A 23,908-nucleotide genomic window follows, 5' to 3' on the forward strand; every position below is an offset into this window, starting at 1 on the left:
GACATTCGGTGTTTTTAATGAATCGGTTAAGTGAGAGATTCAACGGCTTTATGTTGTGTCCTGCAGAGAGCGTGGCTTGAATCAATGAATGAATCTGGGGTGCGTTTCCCAAAAGCAACTATTGCTCGCAAGTTCCGTAACCAATAGATTTCAATGGAACTAACTACCATAGTTAGCTAACGATGCTTTTGGGAAACGCACCCCTGGTTACTGAGCTGAGCTGATTCAAAATATACGAGCTACTGGAATGAATGAAAATACCCGCCACAAAAAACCAGTAGAAAACGCGCCTTTAGTTTGAGTTACACCAGTGAGAGCCAATCATGTTCAAGTATTAAAGACACCGCCCCTTCTTGAAAGAGAGAAGTCGACAAGGCCGCGCTCGCTCAGCAGGTCACGGGTGATGCTTCCGGGCCAAGAGCGTGAGGAGCATGAGATAAGAGAAGAAGTGATAGCGCTATTCTGATTTGCATGCGCGCGTTTTTAATCTGTTAGAGGTAGTAGCGATTTTCAGATTTCTGTCTGCTTGTATTTATTAGCTGTTTATCCTGTCGGCCAAGGTTTGTTTGAAGCACCTTTAATCAACCGGAAGAAGAACACGTCCACGCGCCCTCACACGGAACCGAGGACGTCGAGTTACACAGTAAGTCCGCGTGCAGCAGACGGTGTTGTTTATTGTGTATTATCCAAAGTGGTTTCTCGTCGCATGTGTTATAAACCTTGTACGAGAGCTCGGGGTTTTACTGGTCGTGCCAGTTGATAGATCGTTGTGTTTCGGTAGGTGTGTCGTCCGATTAAAAAACGTGCCAAACAAAGAGCGGCCTGCGTTTCTGGCGCACTTATTAAAGGCGTTAATCTTGTTTATTGTCTAACAGGCAAACCGCTTGCTACATTCTCAAGCATTTCATGCATATAAGCCCTAGTCGTAGTGTCTGGTGTGGATTTGGTTGTTTAAGTCTTGTTAACTTAGATTGTGTTGATAAACATGATTGAACAGTGCATCATGGCCGGAGCTAGACAGTTGAGGCGACTGCTGTTACGGAGGAAAGCGAAAGTAAACCATAATGCTCGAGGAAAAGCATGTGTTAACTCTTTATAGTAATGTTCTAACAGATCTCATATCTTCATAAATATCGATTTGGAAACATCCACGTGATGAGATAACAGCTGACCGCGAGTAACGTTAACGATGTTTGTAGCGCACGCGTTTTTGCACGACATACTTACTGTCATTCGCTCTGGTTGATCAACACGACGTTATTACATTTATACAATCAGAAACTCTACTTTACGACAGGGATTATTAACCTTAACAGAACCAGGGACCGTAATCTTATAATACACTGCAACTTAATTGCATTATGTAATGCCTAAAGTTCAGCCAAAAATAAACGCTGTCATTTACTCAGCCTCGTGTTATTTTGCAGAACTGTAATATTTTGAAGAATCTTGCTATGCAGTTTTGGTTACCATTGACTTTCATTGAATAGACACAAAAAAAGAGACATTTTTCAAAATATCATCTTTTGTGTTCTGCTGAAGAAAGGCATACATATTTGAAATTGCATGAGGGTGAGTGAATAGATTAAAATTACAGTTTTAATTTTTCATAAAGGTTGTGTGATATTTTGTAATTAGAAATTAATATTTTATAGCATGTCCACTGACCTCCAGAGACCCCCAGTGGTCCTTAAATCCCTGGTTAAAATCTGATTTTTAAGCCTTTGTTTTTGCGTGTGATGGTTCTTTTTTTTTTTTTTGCAAAGAAAATGTTTATTAATTTGAGTATCATCAAATTTGTGGAATCAGTTATTGTGCATCATACATTAACAGATTTAAAATTAAGTTCTGGCCATTTTTTTTCTCTACCTTTGTCCATACTACAGGTGCAAGATGTCTTACTCATCTCGAAGTTCCTCTCGTGCCACGGACTGTAAGGTCTATGTCGGTGACCTTGGCAATGGTGCAGCCAAAGGTGAGCTGGAACGAGCCTTCAGTTACTACGGACCTTTGCGGAGTGTGTGGGTCGCCCGGAACCCTCCAGGTTTCGCCTTCGTAGAGTATGAGGATGCCAGAGATGCAGAGGATGCCGTAAAGGGGATGGATGGAAAGTGAGTCTACTTGAGTTCTACCTGCCTACATTTGCCATGATGCTACTGCAGCACATTTAACCCCCTGACCTCTTCAGGGAGCTAAGACCCGCAGGGGTGAGTGTCGGCGGTTTATCACTGTTCTTTTTCCGCTCACAAAGGCCCCAACTTATGTGGTATTATCCTGGATGCAGAATAATTGTAGTGTGTTTTTTAGTTCAGTTGTTATTCTTAGTATATCTGAAGTTAGCCTGAATCTGTGAAGTGTGTGGCTCTGAAAAAATCAAGGGGGACACATATGAGTGCACCTTTGTTTGGCATAGAGAAACGAATAACCTTCTGATCTATAAAATCCTAGGGTGCTTTGTGGAGCCCGCGTGAGAGTTGAGATGTCTAATGGTATGTCCAGAAAGTCCCGTTATGGCCGTCCCAGCCGCAGACAGTTTGACCCCAACGACCGCTGTTACCAGTGTGGGGAATCTGGTCATTATGCCTACGACTGTTATCGTTTCAGCAAGAGGCGTAGTCGACGCAGCAGGTACTTTAATCAACCTATTTATTGTGTTGCTACCTGACCCTGTTGTGTTATTAATAATCATTTTGTTTTTGTTTCTTTTTAGGTCAACGTCCCGCTCTCGGTCCAGATCTCGTGGCAGGCGCTACCGCTCTCGTAGCCGTAGCAATGAAAGGCAAGTCCTCTCACTGCTCCAACAGTTTGGAAAAATTTATAGTCTAGATACGTCAATCTGATTTCATTACTTTCTTTTATATATATTTTTTTTATCTCCACTCTTTCTTAGAAGGTACCGTTCACCTTCATACTCAAAACGCAAAAGCAGGTATGCTGTGTTATTAGTCCACAGTCCTGTTTCTACTAACTCTAGTTGCAATATGTCTACTTACTGCTTTGATGTGCCAGAGCACTTTTGGAGAAGCAATCTTTCTTTTGGACCCCTTGGCTTTCTAAATGTTGTCTTTGATCTCTGGGCTGGGTTTTTTTTTTCATTTTTTCTTAAACTTCACCTTTTGTGTTCAAGGTCAGGTTCTCCGGCCCGCTCTAGATCCAGAACCCCTGTGCGGCGCTCACGTTCACCTGTACGCAGGTCGAAAAGCCCGGTCCGAAGGTCCAGATCCAGAACACCTGTCCGTAGAGACAGGTACTCGGTTTACTCATGCTAATTTAGATCAGTTTTACATGCGTGAAATGAGATGTACCGGTGCTGTACTTGCCTTCTGAATTGTTTGTTTTTGTATCTGTAGTCGCTCTCGTTCCCGTTCACGATCTGGTTCTAGACCGAGGGAACGTAGTGTGTCCAGATCTCGCTCTCGGTCTCGTTCGGTCAGTCACAAGAAAGACGGGTAAATGAATATTTACACAATAGCACCGTTCAGTTGTGTCATTCTTGTAGAAAATGAGCAGATGCTGACACTTTGTTTGTTTTAGTCATTCCAGGTCTGCCAGCCCAAGGAGAAGTCCAACACCGGATGCTGACTGATCTGAATACTGAAGCTTCACCCCCATTCCCCACCTTTGCCTCAGGGCTAAAATACATTTTATCTCCCCATGATTTCAGTACTGGTTCTACTGTAGCTACAAAGCTATTTCTTGTCTTCTCCCTCCCCACATTTTAAAGAAAGCTCTTTGTAAAAACATCACCATCTCAAGCAGCTCGTTATTTTTTTTCCCTCACCTTTTACGTACCCCCCCCAGACCTGTAAACATTTTTTTTTTTTTTATGAGCTCCATTGTTTTAATTTCAGTCTTGAGCCAGTGTCCTGTGGTCAGTGATTTATGGGTAAGGTGGTGAATGAGCTGTTGTGATTTAGTCAGTGTATTATATGAGCTGAAGAGTATGCTGTGATTTGTTTGTTTGTAGAGTTTTTTTTTTTTTCTTTTTGCATTGAAAATGGCAATGATCTTTTTAATAAAGCTTTACAAACCCAACTGTTTCAGTGCAAAATGTTTACTGATCTGAGTTTTCTTTATTCATTTTTAGGTGTATTTCTAGTTTAAATGGAAAAATTGTGAAATTTTCAACCATACATATATTTCATATACTTCCAGTATACTATACTTGCAGTTTGTATTGATTTTTAATAGGCTTTGTTTTTATTACTGACTGATTACATGTCTTCGGAAGTTGTTTGGTATTTTTATTTGGCCTAGTATTAAGTTTCTGCAGTGGTGACAATCGGCATACAGAGTTGTAAAATTTCATCTCAACTTTTAAACCATATTTTCAGCAAAATAATAATATAGTTATCATTGTGACATTAGATGAAATTTTGGTCACATCACCCAGCACCAATTTTACCTAATATCAAATTGTCCACCAAAGGCGATTGTAGGCACATTGAATCAGCTTTATTTAATTTTACAGGTGGACTGAAACCTAATATAGACCAAATATTTTGTGTAGTTGTATGTTCGTTCGCTTGTAACATCAGCTATATCAAAACCATTTTTAGACAACACGAGAAGAAATGTGTGAAGGAGACATTTAAAACCAAACACGGATTTTTAAGTACCTCTCCTTGTTAACACACTGCCTGCATGTTGGCTCAGTCTAGAGAAAACGAGAAACATAAGAGTCATTGCATAATCAGGTTTGCACTAGTAAAGCTGCTAGCCTAAAGACATTTGGTGGACAAGTGGGGTTCGAACACGACTACGAAGCCCTAAAATAGTGTCTAGCTAGTCTTCTCAATAGGTGTTGAAGCGCAACCATTCCCAAGATTCCTTTTCCTCTCTCGTTCCCGCCTCCTCCTGCGGGTTGCCGTAGCTGCAGCAGTAGTGTGTTCCATTAGAACGTTTCATTTGAGACAACATGGCTGCTGCGGCAGGCCATTATTACGGCGACGGAGGCAGAGCAACAAAAAGACAGAAAACAGACAGCGACGGAATGGCCACGGTACTTTCATTTTATTCAGTTTATTGCATTTCCACGCGTGTGGCGCTAGATTCGAATCTTTCTCGTGAAACGCGTTTTTCTTTCATTCAACACGTGATGCTATAAGGCTAGCTTGTAGCCAACGCTAGTTCGACCGCTCAGTTTGGGGAAATAATTATTCGATTGCGGAGGATATGATAAGTACTAGCCACAAGATGAGAAGTATAATTCACAGCATCTAATACATCTCAGTACTTCACACATGCTTGAATATTATACTTGTGTTGGTAGCCGGCTGGAAAATCCTCTTATTAAGTTACCCACGGCAGTGGTCTACTAACGTTACATATGACAAATAATGTGTTTTTTAACAATGTTTTTATTTATTGAAATTAATTTTAATTACATGGGCTACTACTACATTTCATTACATACTCCTATTATGCATTGTAAATTATGCAAAATTGCAGCATTTAAAATGGTTGAGTTCTTCTTGGTGGCTCATCAGTGAATGGGGCACCGATTTTACTGATAGTAGTAAAATCCTTATGTTCTTTGACTTTTCTTCCTCAGGGGAAGCATCCCAGCCAGAAAATACAATAGTTTACTATGAATTAAATTCAGTACAATTTATTGTGTAACCAAAATACCAATAATGCCCAGAAAGAAAAAATAAATACATAAAAATAACGTGTGACTTTTAATTGTAAGCAAGCCCGAAATACACAGTGACTCTTATTTTGAAATATATACACTATTGATCCTTCAGATGAGAGATGAAAATATGCATTCTTACCATAGACTGATTCTTACAATCGTCTAAAACATATTATGTAAGTTAAAGGTCATAAAGTAGACATTTTCATAATTCATCAACTCGAGTTTATAAGCAGTCGCTTGGCATAAATGTGCGCCATTCATTGATTGAGGATCACGTGCAACGCTCTTTTTTTAATGAAATCATAGCCTTTTGAAGTGTATTAATCAATAGGCTGTTTCGCAATTTGTTTTTCCATCCCCAAAATATAAGAGGTTCAGAAAGGATCATTAAGACGTTTGTTGTACCATTTCATGTAGTGAATACTTTTTATGACATTAAATTTAAGAAAACTCACACGGAAGGATTTTGCTTTATTCGCACACGTGCTCCTAAATTTATTTTGTAGTTCGCACACATCTGTTTTTAGTGGCAAAGGCGACTGAAGCCCCGCTCTGTCGAGCTTTGTCTGTGCGCCCAGTGTTGCCAACTAATTTTTAGAGAAAGTTGCTAAAGGAAGGTTGATTTGTTGCTAAAAGTTGCTAAATGACGTTGTGATGTCATTTTGCGATGACGTCGTCATTGCGTAAACACATTGTCAAAACATCAAATCTCAGCAAAAAAAATATTTTATATATGTTAATTTCGATTTCTTTGTAAAATAATATGCATTCTATAATAATAACATATAAACAACTTTACATAAATACATATTGAACACATTATTGAAAACTTACACAGTTTTGATTGATTACGATTTAAAAAAAATAATAGATGGTAAACTAGAAATTCTACCCATTTTCAACAGTTATGCTTTAAGCAATGTTTTAAGTAGCTAATATGCTACGCTCTGAGAAAAGTCTGTAAAAACATAAATGAAAAATTATTAAATTATTAAATTCAACAATTGCAAATAGCAGCTAACTTAATTCATGTGATGTGTGTACTGCTAAGCATCTTTGGTTGCCTCTTTTTGTGTAACTTGGATAGAAAATGTGTTCCTTTTTATTGTCTTAGTCACTTATCAAAGTTGCCAAATAAAAAAAAAAAAATGCTAATTTTGTTGCTAGGTGCTTTTGGGGAAAAAAAGTTGCTAGGGTAGTCTGAAAAGTTGCTAAATTTAGCAACAAAATTGCTAAGTTGGCAACACTGTGTGCTCCTGTGCGAAGGAAATGCCAAAGATACCTGGGTGGCAATGTTGCCAGCTCTCGCGAGACAAATAAGCAACCGCTTCCAAAGCAAGCCCAATATTTTTTGATGATTTATTATCATCAATATTATTTATTATCAGTTATTTATTACAAACAAATGAGTCTGCAACATATTAAACTGAAACCACTCTTTTATCTGAAAAGGAAAAACAGAAGCTGTTTTACAAAAATCAGCAAACTGCAACAAAAGTGGGAAAAAACTCTTCTCCAGTCAGCTGTGAGCAGAATAGGACTGGAGAGATGGAAAAGGAGAAGTGGATAATGGATTGATTGGGGAGTTGTAACATAGAAGTAAATTTGTGGGATAATAAATTTTAGTCTATTCGAACCATATTTACTCTTAGTATTAGTATAGGACTACTTGTTTTTTATTACAGCCCGTGATAACTAGTACATTACAAAAACATTGTAAAAATTAGACTACAAGAAAGTCATCCCACTCCTCTACGTCTACTTCTATCGTTGCTTTGATTGCAGGGTCACTCAGCTTTACAAAAAAAGAAGCCCAAAGTCGCGTATAATACACAGACTTGGCAACCCAGCTGGGCGGCCCCCCAAAGTAAAGTCTATGAGTGGGACACACTGCTGGTACCTGTGGCTCGGCTAGCAGTGCTTTACTCAATGCTCATTCTTTGTTCTGGTCAGTCAGATCAGCCTATGAGGTACAGCGTTCATACTGAATGTTACAGACTTTCACTCAATTAACTGAATGGAAAATGTGGTAAAGTGCTCGAGGAAACTCGAAAGAATGAGAATCTGTCAGTTTTCATGCGAAACATGAATTTTCGAACAGAAAACTCTTAATCCGATGCTAGTTAGATCCATTTTGCTAGACTGAGCCTTTATTTACTACAGTATACTGAATTTTGCATCATTTTGGCTAATATAGTAAAACGAATAAGAATCTTACATATTTGCTTTAAACATTCACAGGGATTCTGGTTTTACATTTATTGTTTGATTTAACCTTTCACTCTTCCTTTTGTATGTTCAGGAGGGCTATGACGACCCGCACAAGACCTTGCCCTCACTTGTGGTACATGTAAGGGGGCTTATTGACGGCATCTCCGAGACCGACCTGATGGAGGCGCTCCAGGAGTTTGGCACCATAAGGTAATGTTTATGGAAGAAAGTAATCGTCCCTTTGCCATATGGCGTCCTCAATCCTTGTAGTGCTCATTCGAGTCCATTCTTTGGTGACAGTGAGGGAAATTAATAAGTTAAGTGTGTATTTGGGGTGAATTTAGAACAATAATGACAAAAGTTCCTTTAAACCATTGGCTCTCTACCTTTTTGACACAAAGGCTCCCTGTTGTCCAACACAATATTCAAAGGTCCCCCATACTGACTGAGATATTGTCTCCGGTATTCCCTCTGTAGTTATGACAACACTGCTTGTTTTCAAACTTCATTTTTTTATTAACCAAAACTGGAAGTGTTTATAATTTAATTCAAAATGATTCATATTGTGATTCTATACGATTAAAAAATCTGATTCTGATTAGTTTTTATATAATATATCTATATATATATATATATTATATATAGATATTATATGATTAGATATATATATATATATAGATTTATATTATATTATATTATATATATTATTATTTATTATTATTATTATTATTATTTTTTTTTTTTTTACATTTTTGAAAATGTAATTCAATCATTTTAAGTCATCCTTTGGCCTCCTTGGAAGTTGGAAGCTAAGCCCCCCGGTTGAGAACCACTGCTTGAAAAGAAAACTAATTCAATAGTTGATTGTAAAAATATTAAATAAAAGCCCAACAGTAATGTCAGTAAAGTACGTTTGGCAATTTATGTAAGAAGTTAACAATTTGCTATTCATTGGTTTGCATTTTGCACTATTTCTAGAGAATTGTTATTGAAAGTCTGTGCGTCTGTCTTTCAGTTATGTTGTGTTGATGCCAAAGAAGCGTCAGGCACTGGTGGAGTTTGAGGACATGAACGGCTCAGGAAACGCAGTGACGTATGCTAACAATAATCAAATCTACATCGCTGGCCGACCATCTTACATCAATTACTCTACCAGTCAGAAAATCTCACGGCCCAGCAACTCTGATGATACACGGAGCGTCAACAATGTACTGCTCCTTACCATCATGAACCCCATCTATCCCATTACCACGGTAAGTTGTTTCGATAGCACCCATGATGGTGTAGCTGAGTAGACTCTATTGCCTAGCTGTCTACAATTGCATTTGAGCTGGTCCTCGTCTTTGTCTCTGTTGTTTACACATTGTCATTTCTTCTCTACAGGATGTTCTCTACACCATATGTAATAACTGTGGACCTGTGCAAAGGATTGTGATCTTCAGGAAAAATGGAGTTCAAGCCATGGTTGAATATCCTTGAACAAAGTCTTCTCTAATGTGGTTTAATGATTTCTGCACAGTGTATGGGTCTTATCACACAAACAAATCTTAAACCCTGTCAAAGTGTAGTTTACACTGCATGCTCTTATTTACAATCAAAATATTGTTCTCCTTGACTTTTGGTCACATTTGACTCGGTTCAGAGTGCACAGAGAGCCAAAGCATCTCTCAATGGAGCTGACATCTACTCGGGCTGCTGCACCCTTAAAATTGAGTATGCCAAGGTTAGTACCCCAAAACATTATGCGTACGATACCTCTCGTGCTGTACAGTACCCTCTGCAGGCCTGGAGTCAGTATGGCTAATTAAGTCATTCTGTTACGGATGCACATAATAATTTTGCCTTCATTCTAAAGTCTACACCACTGATGCTCAACCAGGAGGCTTCTGAGGGAGCCTGGACATGGCTTAAAATTTTTTTTTTTAAAAGAGAGTTTTAGACCTGTAAAATTTACATCACTTTGTGACTAAATGTTGTCAATGGTTGTGCATATTTGTTTTTAAATGGTTTTGGCTACATATTACCCTGATTACTAATGAAAGCTCACTTTCTGTTGTATAGCCAACCCGTCTCAATGTCTTCAAAAATGATCAGGATACTTGGGACTACACCAACCCCAGTCTGAGTGGCCAAGGTACAGTACAGCTCATGCACTCTGTCTGTGCTTTTTATAGTTTATGGGGACGGGTGCGTGGACAAGCCTCCTAAGTGATGTCTTGGGAAGCTATATAGGAGATCATTTCCCAAGAATGTCACTTCAGTGATGCTGCTTCATTCTTGTGTTCCTTCTGTTTGGATTACAATACAAATATTTACACAGTTGTAGTTACATAGAGATGTTCTTTCGTGGACAAGCATTCTAGCACATACACAAAAAGAACATGCGCCTTTAAAAAAAACACATCCGTTCATTTAAACCAAAAACATGCACTTGAGAGGGCATGATTGTCATGATGGCAGAAGCACAAATCCTTCTTAGCTCATATAGACATAGATTTGTCTGTTGCGCATGTCACCTGTTTCGTGTTAAAGCACAAGTGTTTCTCATTTACACACAAATCCTTAGAAGCAGACACTCTTTCACCTGTACTCATTATGCATGACACTGCATCTAGCATATTACATGATGGAGATTTGATTTTTTTGCTTAGCAATAGGGCAGGATGCTGAATATTGGAGCTGAACTGCACAGTTTAGCTCCAATCCCAGTTAAACACTGAATCAGCTAATCTTTAGGATCATTAGAAATTCTTGGTGGGTGTGTTGGGGCAAATTGAAGTTAGACCTCTACAGGACGTTATGCCCTCTAGGAGCAGGAATTTGACACCCCAGCAATAGGGCAAGTACTGAACAAGGTCATAGAGCCAGGCTTTATGTAAGAGACAGGTAGATTTATGAATGTAAAGATTCACAATGGTCCAAGCAAAATGTAATGGATCACTTGGGAACCAATTTTACCCAGATTGAATCCACTGTTCTATTTTAGATTTTGCATTCAGAATGCTTTCTTTTTTTTTTCTTCTTTTTTTCTTCTTTTTTTTTTTTTTTTTTCTCAGTGAGTTTTATGTAAATGCTTTGCATTGTAGGAACAGATTCACCTTTGAACATTGTAAGTCGTCAAACAATGTGAATTTTTTTTTTTTTAACTCCAGAGCTCTATTGAGGTGCAGTGGTTCATAATCAGTGTTCTCCACTTTTTCCTTATGCAAAATGTCTATGTATCAGTCTCTCAGGGTAAAACTGCTAAGCTTTTTTACTCCTGAGTTGTGATACATTAAGCTTCTGTGCTTGTACTAGCTGCAGAGCACATTTTACATCCAACAAAACATTTCCATGTACGCAAGTTTCTCTGCAAGTCACACTCGCAGCAATTCAACAGGCCACATGGAACTGTGAAACGGAACTCACAACAACTTTAAACGCTTCAAAGATGGCAAATTCACTCGTATTGAAGTCACACGGATTAAAAAAAAAAACACTCAAGATATCCTTCCACTCAGCTAACATCTCCATTCTCTACAAAGGTGGCGGACATCTGTCTGAGTTAATGACACATTTAAGGGGAATGGGTCTAATCTCTTTGGATAATACATTACAGCCAATCACCGAAGACCTTTGCACATCAACATCGACTGATCGAGCAGCAAACACATGAAGCAAAGTGGTACAGATACACAGAACAACAGAGAAGAATTACACAGATATTTTCTTCACACTCCCTGCCTAATGTCGTCATGTTTCTTGGGTGTTTGGGCTACTTTTGCTCTCGCTTCTCTCCTCTTTCCTGAGAACATCATGCGAACATGAAAAGCTGACATAACCGTGAAAACACACCAGATCAGGATTGCTACAACACAGGTGGCATGGTCAGAGACTGCCATGACAGCACGCCGAACTGACATTGCTATGACAACACACCAACAAACAAATTGTTTGAGATTTATGCAGAGATCAGCGAGTCGACATTATCATCACGACACAAGCCAAGATTGCTCCAACACAGCGCCAGTGGTCTTGTTGCGCGCAGCATGACAAGTTGAGATCGTCACTACTCACCGAGCAAAGAGCAGACATTTGTCTATACATAACTAACAGAGATGACATCGACTTTGCACCATGACACATCCGAAACCACATGATTACAGCTCTGACATCAACGTGTGAGATTTTCGCAAACACATCTTGCTAAACCAACTTGCTAAAACATAGTGAAATGCACCAGACGAGACACTATGGGTGACATTAGCAACAATACACCACCGTAACACATGGGAAGGACCGCAGCTGCCCACTGATCACACAGTCTGATCCTCCGCTCTCCCTCCCCAAGCCCTGTCTCTTTGTGGACTGAAGTGCTTTCTATCTCTCATTTCTCCATCCCTCCTTCTCCTCCTCTTCCTCTCTGTGTTGAATCTGTTTTATTCATTGGGCACGGCTGACCGTGTTCTGATCCCTGTGTTACGCCCCCTGTGTGACGCAGGTGTGGATTAGTCTGACCGCTGGTGTGGCGTCTCTTCTAAACTCGACACCGCCTGCTGTCTGCTATCCACCTTTACTACTACGGTAAGCACCGATGTGCCTGGAACACACCAAAAACGCATGCACCGGACTGGGAGAAATATCCTAAGGAACTGAATGAAAACGAAATCATCAGGAGTAGGGCGACTGGTAAAGAACATCACACTTCCACCATGGTGCCTGCTGCATTTATTTTTTTGTTTTTAAATGGGTGTATAGCACACTGCTCATTCAAACTGTTTGTCCTGGCTGGGTCAGCTGGAACTTTTTTGGTAAGATATATTACACCCTTTTGGCATGAAGTGAAGACCCTTGAATAATATTAAATAAAGAATCCTGTCTTTTTTTTCCCTTTATGAGTGGATGTATGTAGCTCTTTTATTTCCTTTCATACTCTTTCATTCTCTGGATGGTGTGGCATAAGTGACTGATATTTTTAATGTTTTCTTTCATCTTTAGCAGGTAACATTTCCTGTGGGAGTGAAAACTTAGAATACTCCTAGTTTAACTGATCAAGCACTTAAATTTTTTTTTTTTTTAAGTTGAAATTTGATGTGGAATTAAATTTTTCTATTTTTTTATTGTATGTTATTGTTATTGATATTGATAAATCTGTGCATATGTTTGTGCTTATGGTTTTGGTTTGAATCAAAATGTCATAATTCTTTTGTTAAAATGACACACTTCTCTTTGACATACCGGGCTTCTCCAATCATTCAGTCCACTTAAATCCCGCCCCTTCCTTATGATTGACTGCAAGTTCTTAGATTTACCTTTATGCAATCAATAACTGATAGACTGAACCAATTCCTGCTGTTTTTTTTTTCTTTCTTTTAGATAATCTGTTTTACTCAGAAGAAAAGATCGGTTGTTATTTCCATTGTATGATGACTTTTTAAAATTTAACTCTAAAAAGACCTACCACCTTTTTAATCAGCAGCCTTGTTCATTTGTCTAGCTTGAGTCAACATGAATTCAAAATGGACTTTTCTAATTCATTTTTCTGGGCTTTGATTTTGCAAGATTTATTGGTGCACATTATTCCAAATGCACATTTCATTTCCATGTGAAATATATAACAGAACATTGGAATAGGTCAGATTAAGATGCAAACAGTGTTTCATTTTGACTTGTACATGAAGACCCTTAAACCTCTTCCTAAAGTTTTTAGTATTTTATAAAATTTAATTCCTGTCTCTAAAATATGTCGGTATGTGTTAAATATGTAAGTACTGTTGTAGTAGCCTCTGCTGTTCTTTTCTGTGAACCTTTGTATTATGACATCGATGTGGTTTGGGTGTCATCTTTTTGGAGAAGACCATTGGTCTTGGCCTTGCAGGCAGGCAAACTGTTGTAACCATATCTAGAACTGAAAGTGTTTATTCATTCAGACCACTTTTCTCTGGAACAGACCTCTAATTTATTAGTACATGTCGGTTTTTAGTCAGAACCAAGAGTAATGAGCAAATGCATAATTTTGGAAGTATAGTTATTTAGTCATGTTTGTGTGTATAATTTTATTACTTAATTTAATCTGATTTGTGTATACCTGTCTGTGCAGATACCGATGCAGATGGCAATTGGAACAGTTCACAAGGTGTGTGTTTGGTTGCGAGGTCTGAGAGAATGAAAAACTTTCTTTGATTTAGCCGAATTTGTCTTTGATCAACCTGATATGTTATTCAAAATCTCCATTATGGCTTAGTATTGCAGTCACTTAGTAGTATTAACACCTAATGCTCACTGCATGTCACTCCCAGAACTGCACCTCATTCCCTTTTCTTTTGTGTTTGCCCTCTTTATGTTCATAGCAGTTGAGATGTTGTATTGTTGTTCTGTCTCTCTTTCTCAGACCCCAACGCTAACCCAAACAAGCGGCAGAGGCAGCCAGCACTGCTGGGGGATCATCCACCTGAATATGGTCAGTCTGATACACGTTATCTAATGGTTCAACTAGAGGCACTGAAGGCATATGGTGTGTATTTAACTTAAAAATATTTTCTAGGTGGTCCTCAGGGTGGCTATGGTCACTATGATGAAACTTATGGACCACCTCCCCCACCCCCTCACTACGAGGGCAGGCGCATGGGGCCTCCAATGGGACGTGGCCGTGGCGGACCCCGGTATGGTGGGGCGCAGTACGGACACGGACCTCCTGCACCGGAATACAGCGCTCATGCTGACTCTCCTGTGATCATGGTGTACGGTCTTGAGCCCACCAAGATCAATGCAGACAGAGTTTTCAACATATTCTGTCTCTACGGCAATGTGGAAAGGGTGAGTGGGTGATGGGGTTGTGGAGCTCATGATCCTCAGCTGAAAAACCTGTGGGTTTGGAGGTGATCATTTCATAAACAATACCTTTTAAAAGGTTGGTAATTTTTAAAAAATGTTTTTGAAAGGCATCTCTTGTGCTCACCAAAGCTGCATTTGTTTGGTCAAAAATACAGTAAAAACAGTAATATTAAATATGATAACGTTTGCAAATAACTGTTCTATTTTAACATTAAAATTTAATTTATTCCTGTTTTGGCAAAGCTGAACTTTCAGCATCATTACTCCAGTCTTCAGTGTCGCATGATCCTTCAGAAATCATTCTCATGTGCTGATTTGGTGCTCAAGAAACATTATCAAAGTTAAAAACTGTTGTACTGAATAATATTTTGTGGAAACCAGGAAACGATTTTGTTCAAGATTCTTATGATAGAAAGTTCACAAGAACAGCACTTATTTGAAAGAGCAAAGACATTTAATGTAACACAAGATTTCCTTGACTTGACCAATTTAATGTGTTCTCTTGGAGTAAGTATTAATTTCTTAAAAAAATAAACAACACTTACTGACCCCAGACATTTGAGCAGTAGTGTATGTAGTTGTTTGTCTCTTTATTTTATTGAATATTTCTGTATGTGCTCAGGTGAAATTTATGAAGAGTAAACCAGGTGCTGCAATGGTGGAGATGGGAGACTGCTACGCCGTTGATAGAACCATTTCACACCTTAACAACAACATGCTGTTCGGACAAAAACTCAATGTCTGGTGTGTACCATGGAAGTGTTTTTGAGCATGCATTTCCATTATATATCTGTTTAAATATGTATTTTTGTGTAAAGTTTTAAAGATTTATTATTTTAAAATAACATTACATAAAATAATTTACATTTAACATTTAGTAAATGGCCCAAACCACAAAGTTGTTTCTCAGTTGAAGACTACATAAATTATCTGTGTACTAGTTTTTTTTTTTTTTTTTTCATTTGTTTGTCCTTTGATCTGCAGTGTATCCAAACAACAGGCCATAATGCCGGGACAGTCATACCAACTAGAAGATGGCAGTTGTAGTTTTAAGGATTTCCACGGCAACAGAAACAACCGTTTCACCACCGCTGAGCAGGCAGCCAAGAACCGCATCCAGCAGCCCAGCAATGTACTGCACTTCTTCAACGGTCCACCAGACTGCACTGTTGAAGCTTTCAGTCAGGTCAGAGGTCCTATCTGTCACTAGCTCTTTTTATGCACATTTTGAAGTACTGCATCAGAAACAAGTGATGGACATGCTCAATTAAAAAAAAAAAAAATAAATCCTTAATTCAAAAAAAACCAAAACACTTTGTATGCTCACTTGAGGTTGTTTGTGAAAAAGGGTTAATGCAAATAATGGGAGATGGAAACATTTTGCAAACAAATGTCTCCATTCGCATAAAAAAAAAGTAATGTGCACTATTGGACGGCATAACCTGACTAACCAGCAGACCAATCTTCACAGCATCTGAAATGTTTGTGTGGTCATTCTTTAATGCCTGGGCAAAGTATTTCTGTATAATTGTCTTGCTTGACTGCGTTCCCAAACGGCAGGCATCCATCTCTGATAGCAATGACTGCATTTATTGTGTTGTGTCGAGGCCGAGTAATTTATTCAATATGAAAATTATTGTATTCAGTGGCTTCTTAGTGATATTTAGTGCCAGTTTATCAGGAAGTAGTTATTTTGTTCTCTATGACTAGTTGGATGGAAACGGTTTGTGTGTTGATTATTCCAATTTTTAAAAGTTACATTTGCAACTCTGGATGGAAACCCGGCTAATTATTATATATGTATGTATATAAAATTCATATTTTTTATGGAACATGTTTGATTTATCTGTATAAATGTTTTTTTGTTTGTTTTAAATGTTTGTAATTTTAATCAAAAACATTGCCCCTTGCTATAATTCTCTGAATTTTTTTTTCTGTTCCATCCAATAGCCATTTCACTCGAGTATCTCACAATAGGGAAGAAAAGATTACATTTTTGTTTCAAATTTGGACATAAAGTGTCTTGTGCTTTAAAGATGTAGGAGTTTGTGGAATTAAGAGTTTAATAATCTTTTCTGGACCTTTATCTACAGATTTGTGATGAGTTGGGAATCAAGAATCCAGCCAGCGTCAAACTGTTCACTGGCAAGAGTGAGTTACTGAGTTTAATGTGTTTGTATATAAACAGTCAGTTTACTGTGTGTAAAGTGTATAAGTGGTGTATGTTTGGTTCTACGTAAATACACGTGTATGTGTGTGTGCTCTTGTGTTGGTGGAACTCCAGGTGAGAGAAGTTCATCTGGTCTGTTGGAGTGGGAGTCAGTAAATGATGCTATGGAGGCTCTTGCTATGATGAACCACTACCAGATGACGAACCCTAGTAAGTGAAACTACGTGGCTAGCTGCTGCACATTTTTATACTGTTCTAAGTTTGAGCTGTTTGCGCTAACCATTGTTCCTTAAACCTTTTCTTTTTCTTTTTCCTCAGGTGGGCCTTACCCATACACTCTTAAACTGTGTTTTTCAACCGCACAGCACGCCAACTGAACCCATAACAACAACCACTAACCTTTGACTCCCAGTCACCGTTAGAGCTCAGCACCATAGCATGTCTTAACTGATGGCCTGGAGGGAAAGAAATGGGACTGTTAAGATTACCTTTATTTCCAGAATAAGACTGGACTCAATGTTTTGTATCTTTTAATTTTTTTTTTTTTTTAATATTGCTATTAATAATTTTTTTTTTTTTTTTTCAATTGACCGGTCTTGTATAACAGTAAATTTGTGTGACAATGTATTAAATTAGTGAAGACATCATTGTGAAGAGTTTGTCTTGTGCATATTAGCTTGTAACAGTGGGATTGCTGTTGTGCGATAGAAACAGACAACAGACTGGCAAGCAACTGAACACAAAATCCAGGAAATCAACACATTTGTGATATGTGGTTAGAGTAAAGCCATACACTGGACAGGGTGTCTAGGCTATTAAAACAAAAATGTTGAGCTCACATTTTGGTTACACCACTTGCAAGAATTCAGTTAACCTTTTTGATCTGTAACGTTATAATTATACTTAGTATAATAAAGTTAGAGTTAACCCTAATTATTTTACATTATTTCTGAAGTGTAGTACATTTGTTCACAACTTATTAAACGCTGGTTCTCTGTAAGAGTTTTTAAAAATGAATATTTAGTGCAAGAATGCACTGAATTGATCAGAAGTGACAGTAAAGACATTTATGATGTCAAATAAATGCTGTTCTTTTTGAATTTCCATTCATCAAAGACTCTTGAAAAAAAAAATAATGGTTTTCACAAAAATATTAAGAAGCGCAACATTAAATGTGTCCTGAACACCAAATCAGCATATTAGTCTAGGTCTAGGAACGCTGCTGAAAATTCAGCTTTGCTGAATTAAGTTATATTTTAAAATTTATTAAAACAAAAGTTATCATAAAATTGTAATGTCAAGTAAATGCAGCCTTGGTGAGTACAAAAAAAAAAAACATCATTCAAATGCATAAAATCTTACCAACCCTGAACTTTTGAATGGTAGTTGTCTCCTAATTGTAATAGACGTTTTCTCCTTATAAACAATACTTCACAGACTATGTTATATAGTTTAGTTTAGTTTATTTTGAACAAAGCTAAAATAGGTACAATAGAAGCACAACAAAAAACAAAAAGAACAATCCATATACTGTGCAGGAAGAGGCAGAAACCCAAAGGGCTTATTTATAGCCTCCACCTAAATGATGTAGAAAATAAAACATAAAATTAAAAACACAAGCTAAATAACAAAAACACAGAAATATAAATAACACAAATTAATTACAACATATGTCAAAAAGCCTAGGAATGATATACTCCCAAACCATATATGATGCATAAAAACAACAGAAGAAAACAAGACAAAATGTGCTTTTGGGTATTCTTGCACGATACATGGTCTTCACTGGTCAGCCTTGTGACATTTTGAACCACTGTATATTACAAAATATAGTTAAGGTAAAAATGAATAAAGTAATGGGAACTGTCTGTTGTGCTAAAATTGATAAATCATCAGAGTTTTTTCTTTCAGCTACTCTTTTGAGAGGCCACTAGTATTAACTGCAGAGCTTAACAGTTGGATTCCCAAACAGCTGGATTCCCAATACATCATAAATCTGTAGCTGAAGATCCAAAAAAAGACTAAAATCCTCTCACCCACAGACCATTAACACGACATCTTCGTCCAAATCTACGAGCCTGAAACGGATGGGGGTCCAATAGTACCTAGCTGCAAACCCGTAGAGAGCCAAACATGACAGCAGTCTCAGACTGCACAAACACCCAGGTCACATGTCAAGCCTGACCTCAGGAGCTTTTAAATGTGACGCAATGTTAACTGAAGGCGCCCTCTACTGGGGATACAGCAAAACCTCAACACCACTTGCCTGAAGAGCTTTGAAGATTCCTGAAATCTCATGAAACCAAATCAAGTGTTTATCTTTCAGTAGATTAAAAATGGACCAACATTATTCTTAAAAAATAAGATGTGAATATCCCCTACCCTTAATGTCACCTGCTATGCTTACTAGCTATAGCAAGTAAGAACTAAAAGTTTTACCAGTTTGTGTAAATAAAAAAAGACAAGCCATTCAGTCCCATACTGAATTCCTGTTTTAATAGGAAGTTAATCAACATGGGAAAGAAAACTGCATTTGTCAAATTTGTACATAGTGTCCTTCAAAGTTCTGGCAAAATGATATCTTTTTTTGTTAGAAATGTATTTAAGTGAACAACATGTTTCCCAAAGCCAATAGGCACAGAAATGAGGTCACACTGAACAAAAACTACTTATGATCATTAGGACTGATTGAAGACTGAATAAGTTTGGCAGCAAACATGGCACCAGCAAGGAATCATCAGCAGCATCAACTATAGTCATTGCACTGGTGCAAAATTCAAGGAAGAGTAGGTCTGTCATTATAAACCATTATGAAGGGTGACATCACTCTACAGGAAACACCATTCTACCAACAAAACACTGGATAAGTTATGCTTGCAGAAACACCTGTTAGATGGATTCTAGCATGCATTCATACACAAAGAAAATTAGATATTTAACTCTTCATACACTTCACCTTCCTTTGCCACCTTTGAAATAAAAATAAATAAATGTCACATAAAAGTCAGTGTCAGGTGGCTGCAGTTCTCTGTTCATTGCTGATGGAAATGGACTCCTCTTCGCTATCTTGGTTTTCGATTGGTTGGTCTTTTGAAGAAATAGTCAGTCTTGATACCAAAGTGGACAATCTGTGAAGAACAAGATCCGCTGTTGTTCTCAGACTGTGCTGTGGAGGGGAAAAATACACAACAAAAACACAGAGGATTAATTAACTGAACACATCAAAATAATATTAATGAATCAGCTCTGTGATAGTTACCTGTAAGATATGCAGGCCTTTTAAGGTAAGAACGGCTAGCTCTCTCAGTCCGTCACCATCCAGGTCAAGATAAATCAGTGACAGCAGGGGACTTTTAAAACTCCGTCTCCACAGTAACTGTAACTTATCTTCAAAAGCTCCCACTGGTTCTTGAAATTTGTAGCACAGTAGGTCCTGTAGATCACGAATCAAACACATGATTGTGCATACTGCTAAGCTGCTTGAATTTCAGTTTTGAACTCTTTCATTGTGGCATACTTTTGTTCCACAAGAAGTGTTTCTGTACTTTAAATCCAGCACTGTACCTGTCCATATGTTCCCAGCAACAACTCATGTTGTCCATCAAAGTCCAGATCAACAACAAGAGCACAGAGAACTGCATCGCACTGGTCGCTTTCTGCCAAGCACAGCTGTCTGCTCAGTCCATACTTCTCCACATTCCTGAACACACACACACACACATTTATTTTACACTCAACCAGAGACATGGTGCAGAACATGAAGCAACATACTAAAAAGGCTCTAACCTGTACACAACAGCCATTTCTATTGCACTGGTTACCAACAGATTAAATGTTTGCCTTTGACTGCCTGTGGGGGAAAAAGCCAAATAAAGAGCGATCAATAACAATAGTCTGGAGATCTTACCTGTCATTAATAATCTTGCATAAAAATAAATATTTAAGCCTAACTCATTAAAAATGTTTTTGAACATTATATTCATCAAAGAATTCCTGAAAAAAAGTATCAGTTACCACAAAAATGTTTCTTGAGCAGAAAATTAGGACAATCGAATGATTTCTGAAGGATCGTTTAATGCTGAAGACTGGAAATTCAGCTTTTCCATCACAGGAATAAATCACATTTTAAAATATATTTAAATAGAGAAAATCTATTTTGAATTGTAATAATATTTAACAATATTACTATTTTTACTGTATTTCTGATCAAATCAGTCTTATGGTGAGCATAAGAGACTTCTTTCAAAAACGTTCAAAAATTGTACCAACCCCAAACATTTCTGCATGAAGCCCTCAAAAGTATGAAACTGTAGATTTTTATCTAAATGTGAATTCAGAGTGATCTGGATGTGACTGTCTGTACTCTAGACATTTCAGACAAAGGCCTAAAGCCCTAGACACTGTCTTTGTTTTAAGTTTGGTTGATTACTGTGATCATTTGAGCCGGATCCCTCAGTGTTTGTGTCAGTGCCCTCGTGTTGCTGTTTCAAAGGGAACAGCAACACAGTGGAGATGGGACTGTCATGCTTCACACGCCAGTTTTGGAGAATCTCTAATAAGGCAAATGTACAAAGAAAGTCAGAAGTTGCATCATCACCATATCACATTTTAAGAAGAAGAGGAGAGTGTGTGTTACTCACCAGGTCCCTTTTGGTTGACAAGAGAAAGTCCCACCGAACCGTTCTGACATCCAAACGCAGTGAGGCGCCGATTTTGTTCAATGCTCAAGACGTTTAACCATAACACACTGCAATAAAACAAAACACATAATAATTACCATCGTCATCAAGACCTGAACTGCAGAAAAATAAACACTCACTTGCTTGGCAGCTCCTGCAGTTCAGGAAAGAGTCTTTCTACTGGCTGTTCCTCAAACTGGTGCAGAGACGCATTCTATTATCAGACATTGAGAAGGAAATTCAAATCTTTAGTATAAGAGTATGAGACAAGCACAAGAAAACTCTTAACAATAAGAAGCCATTACTCTGACAACATTTCTAAGCCAGGCTGACCTCTTTGTAAAGATGTATGCGCTGATCGTGCCCACTGAGGAGAAACACAGTCTCACTGGATCCATCTCCACAATGCACCCTGAAGAAAAAAAAAAAAAAAAAAAACCTGTTTCATCTATTCAAAATAAAAAATGCCAACATATAAACCTTACGACTTATTTTATAGAAACACAATGACATACTCAGTGTGATAAAGCTGGAACGGTGTGAACTGGAGCTCCAGGTTCAGACAGCTTTCTGTCAACAGGATGGAAGCCTCAGATTATTCAGTATAACATTGCGATCTCATTTGTTCCTTCATACCTATGAAGACTGTCATCATACTAATATAGGTAAAATTTAAACCACATCATCTGTGCATACCCCTTGGGCTCAAGACATGCCAGTGAATCAGTTCACTAACTAAAAAACAGTTTATATGACTCACGTGCAATAGACTCTAGGTTAAATTCTGACCCTGGTTCATAATCACAGTAAATGTTAAGGAAAGGAGTTGCTTTATCTCCTGAGTCCTGAGAGAAAAAGAGACAGAAGGATATAAACAACAAAGAAATACATGTACTGAACACGCACACATTTCCCCCTGCATTTAAACATTTATGGGCAGAAATGGAAGTGGTTCACAGCTGAAAATGTCAGCTCTCATGGGTGGAGAAAAATTAATGAATGAGTTTTTTTTTATTTATTTATTTTTTATCTAGTTTGTAATAACTAGTTACTTATGTCAGTTAATGACGAAGCGCACCTTAATGAAGGTTATTCCTACGACCAGTCCTCTTTTAGGAGCTGATTTGTTGAAGGCGTCAATGGAGACGATTTCTGCATCAACTACATTAACAGAAAAGATAAACATTTTTGCGTTGGACAGCTAAAACCAAAAAGTCTTTCGAAGCAAACGAGCTGGCTGTCACCTGGTATATATGTGAACTGAATCTCTCTGGCCACAGGTCTGATCTTCCTCTGCAGGTCCTGATATCTGAAGCACACCACTTTCCCCTTCAGAGTCGCTGCCAGTAACTCCTGCTCGCCAGCCTGGCACAGTCCGTATATGTTACTCTGCGAAGGAAAACGACTAAAACTGTCTTCCACAAATGAACACGTGCCTTTTATGTCCGGTAACATTTTACGCACAGTCACAACTAAAAATAAATATAAATTCAGCAGGACCTTACTGGACTGTCACGCAAGTGACAAAAACAACATCCGTATATGGGCGGGTTTGTGAGTAAATTTGACCAATCATCTGCGTCTTCGCACCGCTTAACAAATCAGAGCTCTCGACATTAAGGTGTCGTCATCAGCTGTCGACGACAGTGATAGCGACACTTTAGTTTTTTTTAACTTACGTGAGAAAGGGCGAATATTCTACATCAGTTTGTTTCTTGCTCATTGCCCTTCTGTCTAATTCATTCAACTGAAAACAATGGGAGGCTGATGCTATTGTGCTAATAATTTATTTCTGTTTCGGATGAAGAAGAAACGTGTCCTCCCACAGGGGGCGCAATGACATAATCATGTCCAATGTGCCTGAAAGAATACACATGAAAAATATCCACAGTCGTGGCCAAAAGTTTTGAGAATTACATAAATATTAGTTTTCAAAACATTTGCTGCTAAACTGCTTTTGGATCTTTGTTTCAGTTGTTTCTGTGATGTACTGAAATATAATTACAAGCACTTCATACGTTTCAAAGGCTTTTATCGACAATTACATGACATTTATGCAAAGAGTCAGTATTTGCAGTGTTGGCCCTTCTTTTTCAGGACCTCTGCAATTCGACTGGGCATGCTCTCAATCAACTTCTGGGCCAAATCCTGACTGATAGCAACCCATTCTTTCATAATAACTTCTTGGAGTTTGTCAGAATTAGTGGGTTTTTGTTTGTCCACCCGCCTCTTGAGGATTGACCACAAGTTCTCAATGGGATTAAGATCTGGGGAGTTTCCAGGCCATGGACACAAAATTTCAACATTCTGGTCCCTGAGCCACTTAGTTATCACTTTTGCCTTATGGCACGGTGCTCCATCGTGCTGGAAGATGCATTGTTCTTCACCAAACAG

At 38.1% G+C, this 23,908-nt stretch overlaps 3 protein-coding genes across 6 annotated transcripts; 2 read left to right on the forward strand and 1 right to left on the reverse strand.

Annotated features, from left to right (window-relative positions):
* Positions 1-372: 372 nt before the first annotated feature.
* On the forward strand, positions 373-4,035 carry LOC109079421 (serine/arginine-rich splicing factor 7-like). 3 transcript variants are annotated; one of them, XM_042756421.1, is made up of 8 exons: positions 373-643; positions 1,887-2,111; positions 2,449-2,628; positions 2,711-2,779; positions 2,891-2,929; positions 3,128-3,247; positions 3,351-3,449; positions 3,535-4,035. In XM_042756421.1, the coding sequence occupies exons 2-8, from the start codon at positions 1,894-1,896 to the stop codon at positions 3,584-3,586; spliced, it is 777 nt and encodes a 258-aa protein (XP_042612355.1). In that variant the 5' UTR covers positions 373-643; positions 1,887-1,893; the 3' UTR covers positions 3,587-4,035. The 3 variants fall into 3 exon arrangements, with proteins under 3 accessions (XP_042612355.1, XP_042612357.1, XP_042612356.1); XM_042756422.1 differs by having other exon boundaries at positions 642-777; XM_042756423.1 differs by lacking the exon at positions 2,891-2,929.
* Positions 4,036-4,832: 797 nt separating this feature from the next.
* LOC109085950 (heterogeneous nuclear ribonucleoprotein L) lies at positions 4,833-17,482 on the forward strand. Of its 2 annotated transcripts, none has more exons than XM_042756419.1 (14): positions 4,833-5,002; positions 7,944-8,062; positions 8,868-9,105; positions 9,236-9,321; positions 9,479-9,575; positions 9,914-9,986; positions 13,932-13,967; positions 14,223-14,291; positions 14,376-14,647; positions 15,288-15,409; positions 15,650-15,851; positions 16,759-16,816; positions 16,938-17,045; positions 17,154-17,482. In XM_042756419.1, the coding sequence occupies exons 1-14, from the start codon at positions 4,919-4,921 to the stop codon at positions 17,210-17,212; spliced, it is 1,623 nt and encodes a 540-aa protein (XP_042612353.1). In that variant the 5' UTR covers positions 4,833-4,918; the 3' UTR covers positions 17,213-17,482. The 2 variants fall into 2 exon arrangements, with proteins under 2 accessions (XP_042612353.1, XP_042612354.1); XM_042756420.1 differs by having other exon boundaries at positions 4,835-5,002; positions 16,950-17,045.
* A 799-nt stretch (positions 17,483-18,281) lies between these two features.
* Positions 18,282-23,071, reverse strand: LOC109085939 (KICSTOR complex protein kaptin-like). Its single transcript, XM_019100428.2, has 12 exons — positions 22,759-23,071; positions 22,593-22,675; positions 22,275-22,359; positions 22,030-22,084; positions 21,848-21,926; positions 21,655-21,728; positions 21,476-21,582; positions 21,265-21,387; positions 20,622-20,685; positions 20,400-20,535; positions 20,095-20,268; positions 18,282-20,001 (listed from the first exon to the last, which is right to left on the reverse strand). Exons 1-12 carry the CDS (start codon positions 22,967-22,969, stop codon positions 19,846-19,848), a joined length of 1,347 nt encoding a protein of 448 aa, XP_018955973.1. The 5' UTR covers positions 22,970-23,071; the 3' UTR covers positions 18,282-19,845.
* Between the last annotated feature and the right edge of the window lie 837 nt (positions 23,072-23,908).

The sequence above is a fragment of the Cyprinus carpio genome, chromosome A5 (assembly GCF_018340385.1).
Source record: "Cyprinus carpio isolate SPL01 chromosome A5, ASM1834038v1, whole genome shotgun sequence".
Classification (NCBI taxonomy): Eukaryota; Metazoa; Chordata; class Actinopteri; order Cypriniformes; family Cyprinidae; genus Cyprinus; species Cyprinus carpio.

Bases quoted from the DNA above. Each gene is read 5' to 3' on its own strand.
- LOC109085939 (XM_019100428.2), bottom strand. From the start codon at position 22,969: ATGTTACCGGACATAAAAGGCACGTGTTCATTTGTGGAAGACAGTTTT. The intron at 21,927-22,029 runs GTATGTCATTGT...TTTTTTCTTCAG, and splicing joins TTCCAGCTTTATCACACTGA to GGTGCATTGTGGAGATGGAT. The intron at 20,002-20,094 runs GTAACTATCACA...TCCCCTCCACAG, and splicing joins AAGGCCTGCATATCTTACAG to CACAGTCTGAGAACAACAGC.
- LOC109085950 (XM_042756419.1), top strand. From the start codon at position 4,919: ATGGCTGCTGCGGCAGGCCATTATTACGGCGACGGAGGCAGAGCAACA. The intron at 8,063-8,867 runs GTAATGTTTATG...TCTGTCTTTCAG, and splicing joins CAGGAGTTTGGCACCATAAG to TTATGTTGTGTTGATGCCAA. The intron at 14,292-14,375 runs GTCAGTCTGATA...AATATTTTCTAG, and splicing joins GGATCATCCACCTGAATATG to GTGGTCCTCAGGGTGGCTAT.
- LOC109079421 (XM_042756421.1), top strand. From the start codon at position 1,894: ATGTCTTACTCATCTCGAAGTTCCTCTCGTGCCACGGACTGTAAGGTC. The intron at 2,112-2,448 runs GTGAGTCTACTT...ATAAAATCCTAG, and splicing joins GTAAAGGGGATGGATGGAAA to GGTGCTTTGTGGAGCCCGCG. The intron at 3,248-3,350 runs GTACTCGGTTTA...TTGTATCTGTAG, and splicing joins ACACCTGTCCGTAGAGACAG to TCGCTCTCGTTCCCGTTCAC.